We start from the raw sequence: 2,669 nt of genomic DNA, 5'->3' as shown, positions 1-2,669 counted from the left end.
CGCGCGCGGCCCGCAGGGACCGCGGTTGGACGCGAACGTGACGCAGGCGTGACGCGGGCGTAGCCGCTCCCGAGGCGTTCGCGCTGCCCCTGCCGCGCTCTGAGGCAGTCGTAGCTCGGCCCGTATCGCCAGGCCCGGGCCACCCCCAGGCCTCTGCCGCCCGCTGCCCGCCATGGACGACTACGCGGTCCTGTCGGACGCCGAGCTGGCTGCCGTGCTGCGCCAGTACAACATCCCGCACGGGCCCGTCGTGGGTACGCGGCGGCGGCGGGCCCCCTCCCCGCGCTTCGCCCCGCGCCCCCTTCCTTAACCCCTCTCCGCGCCGCCCCCGGTCTCGCGGCCCGCGCCCTGACCGCCCTGTGCCCCATGTCTGGCCAGGTTCCACTCGCAAGCTCTACGAAAAGAAAATCTTCGAGTATGAGACCCAGAAGCGGAGGCTCTCGCCCCCGAACTCGTCCACATCCTCTTTCTCCTATCGGTTCTCGGGTGAGGCCCCCGCCCCACGGCTCCACCTGGCCGCCCTCGGGGACAGGGTTTGGGAGGAAGGGGTCGCGATGGTGTGGCAGGGGCGCTGGCCGGGAGGGGCACAGGGGAGAGGGGAGGTGAGCCTTGGAGGCAAATGGCCCTGGCCCCTCCCCCATTCAGACTTAGATTCAGCGTCCGTGGACTCGGATATGTACGATCTGCCCAAGAAAGAGGACGCCTTACTTTACCAGAGCAAGGGTAAGGCAGGGGTGGGGTGGGCACCCTGACACCTTCGTTCCAGTGTCAGGGAGAACCTGAGATCTCAACCCCCGCCGTCCTACAGTAGTCCTGGAGGGGAGAAACCGAGTCACAGGCCCCAAAATGGGATTCAGATTAGGGCCATCTGGCCAGGTGGGGACACCGTTGCTCCCTCTGCTACCGCTGCCCCCCCTTCCCAAGGCTATAATGATGACTACTATGAGGAGAGTTACTTGACCACCAGGACTTACGGGGAGCCTGAGTCTGTGGGCACATCCAAGGGCTTCCGCCAGCCCTCGGCTTCACTCTCAGATGCTGACACCTTTCACCACCAGGTGAGCTGGCTGTCGGGCACCCTGTACTTGGGTACAACCTGAGGGGGTGATTGCGGGGTTTGGATAAATCAAGGGGGCCACTGGGTGCAAATGGTGGCTCCCAGAGCCTCCCGGGAGAGGTGGGGTCAGCAGACACCTGCCAGGCCAGTGCCTTTTTTGGGGGGGGGCTGTCAGAACTGTTTGACTAGAGTGCCTGGTACATGCCCTGCACCCTTGCCTGGGATCTAGGTTTGAACTCTTTCTGAGAATCCTGGGGCAGAAAGTAGGGTGTAGGCAGCTGGGACAGTCACTTAGCAAGTGGCAAGGCCCCACAGACATAAGGCCGGGAACCAAGAAGGGTGCTGGAGGGTGGCAAGGCCCAGGCCTTGAAGCAGTGTTCAGAATAGGCTGGGCAGGGAAGTTTGGACTGAGGGGTATGACGGGGCCACGCTGACCCTGCCAGCCAGTATTCTTACCCTGATTCACTTCTATAGGTTCGCGAAGACAATCTTTTCTCTTCTGAAGAGGAGGGCAAGGATAGGTGAGTAGTAGGGAGGGCCAGGGACTGGGGCTGATTCTGGGATCAGGCCTTCCTGGCCTATCTGCTCTCCTCTTTGCTTTAGGGAACGCCCCGTGTATGGCCGGGACAGTGCCTACCAGAGCATCGCACACTACCGCCCTGTTTCCAACGTCTCCAGAAGCTCCCTGGGCCTGTCCTATTACCCCACCTCCTCCACCTCTGCCGTGTCCTCATCTTCATCTCCTCCTCCTTCGTGGCTCACCCGCCGTGCCATCCGGCCAGAAAAGCAGGCCCCTGGGGCTGGTCTGGGCCAGGATCGCCAGGTCCCACTCTGGGGCCAGATGCTCCTGTTCCTGGTCTTTGCTGCCTTCCTGCTTTTTGTTTACTACTCCATGCAGGCCGAGGATAGCAACCCCTTCTGGGCGGGGCCCTGAGGGTCTGGCTTGGTGGCTTGGGGCCAGCTGCTCTTGGAAGTCCTGGCTGACTGCCTTAGCAGTGTTTTCTGGGGGAGGGGGGTTGGGGCTTTTCTGTGTGTTCTAGCTTGGGGGTACTGGGACAGGGGCAATGTTTGCTTCCCCTGCCTTGTCCTGCCAGGGAGGCAGCAGGCCTGGGCCCTCTGCAGCATGGTGGGCCTGGGCAGGTGTTCCTCTGGAGCCTCCTGGCCCTACTTGCCTCTTACCCTTAGGGCCTAGGAGGGCAAGACCCTTCTCGTGGAGAGGAGATCATGGTTGTCGTCATTGCATGCCTCCTGTTCATTGTCACCTCATTGGGGGGGATTAACCAAAGGCCACCCTGACTTTGTTTTCGTGGACAATAAAAAGACTGTTTATTTTTAACGTGTGGGCTCTTCCCTTTAATGTGGGGGGGGTTTGGGCTGCCCCCTGCTAAGGCCCTCCAGGCCTTGGGTCTCCAGAATTGCCATCTGGCTTTGTTGGTGGTTCTTTTCTTCCTTTGCGCTTGGGGTAGGGATCACATGCTACCCATGGACATATTTGTGCTTTGCTTTTGGGGTCCGCTCCCTGACTCGTACCCAAAGCTCTTGTAACTACTCATAAAAATAACTGTCACACGGAGAACCCACTTGGAAATGCAGGCGAGGCTGCTTGCACGAT

General features: G+C 60.8%; 1 protein-coding gene across 3 annotated transcripts; it reads left to right on the top strand.

The window, feature by feature from the left end:
- On the top strand, positions 1 to 2,393 carry EMD (emerin). Of its 3 annotated transcripts, XM_082409416.1 has the most exons (6): positions 15 to 254; positions 379 to 486; positions 646 to 723; positions 925 to 1,058; positions 1,532 to 1,578; positions 1,661 to 2,393. In XM_082409416.1, the coding sequence occupies exons 1-6, from the start codon at positions 173 to 175 to the stop codon at positions 1,989 to 1,991; spliced, it is 780 nt and encodes a 259-aa protein (XP_082265542.1). In that variant the 5' UTR covers positions 15 to 172; the 3' UTR covers positions 1,992 to 2,393. The 3 variants fall into 3 exon arrangements, with proteins under 3 accessions (XP_082265544.1, XP_082265543.1, XP_082265542.1); XM_082409418.1 differs by lacking the exon at positions 1,532 to 1,578 and having other exon boundaries at positions 1 to 254; XM_082409417.1 differs by lacking the exon at positions 646 to 723 and having other exon boundaries at positions 3 to 254.
- Positions 2,394 to 2,669: the final 276 nt, after the last annotated feature.

Source organism: Balaenoptera borealis (genome assembly GCF_965194805.1).
Source record: "Balaenoptera borealis genome assembly, contig: HAP1_SCAFFOLD_2043, whole genome shotgun sequence".
NCBI classification, from domain to species: Eukaryota; Metazoa; Chordata; class Mammalia; order Artiodactyla; family Balaenopteridae; genus Balaenoptera; species Balaenoptera borealis.
Note: the sequence above shows the minus strand (reverse complement) of the source record. Positions and strands in the feature narration are given on the sequence as shown.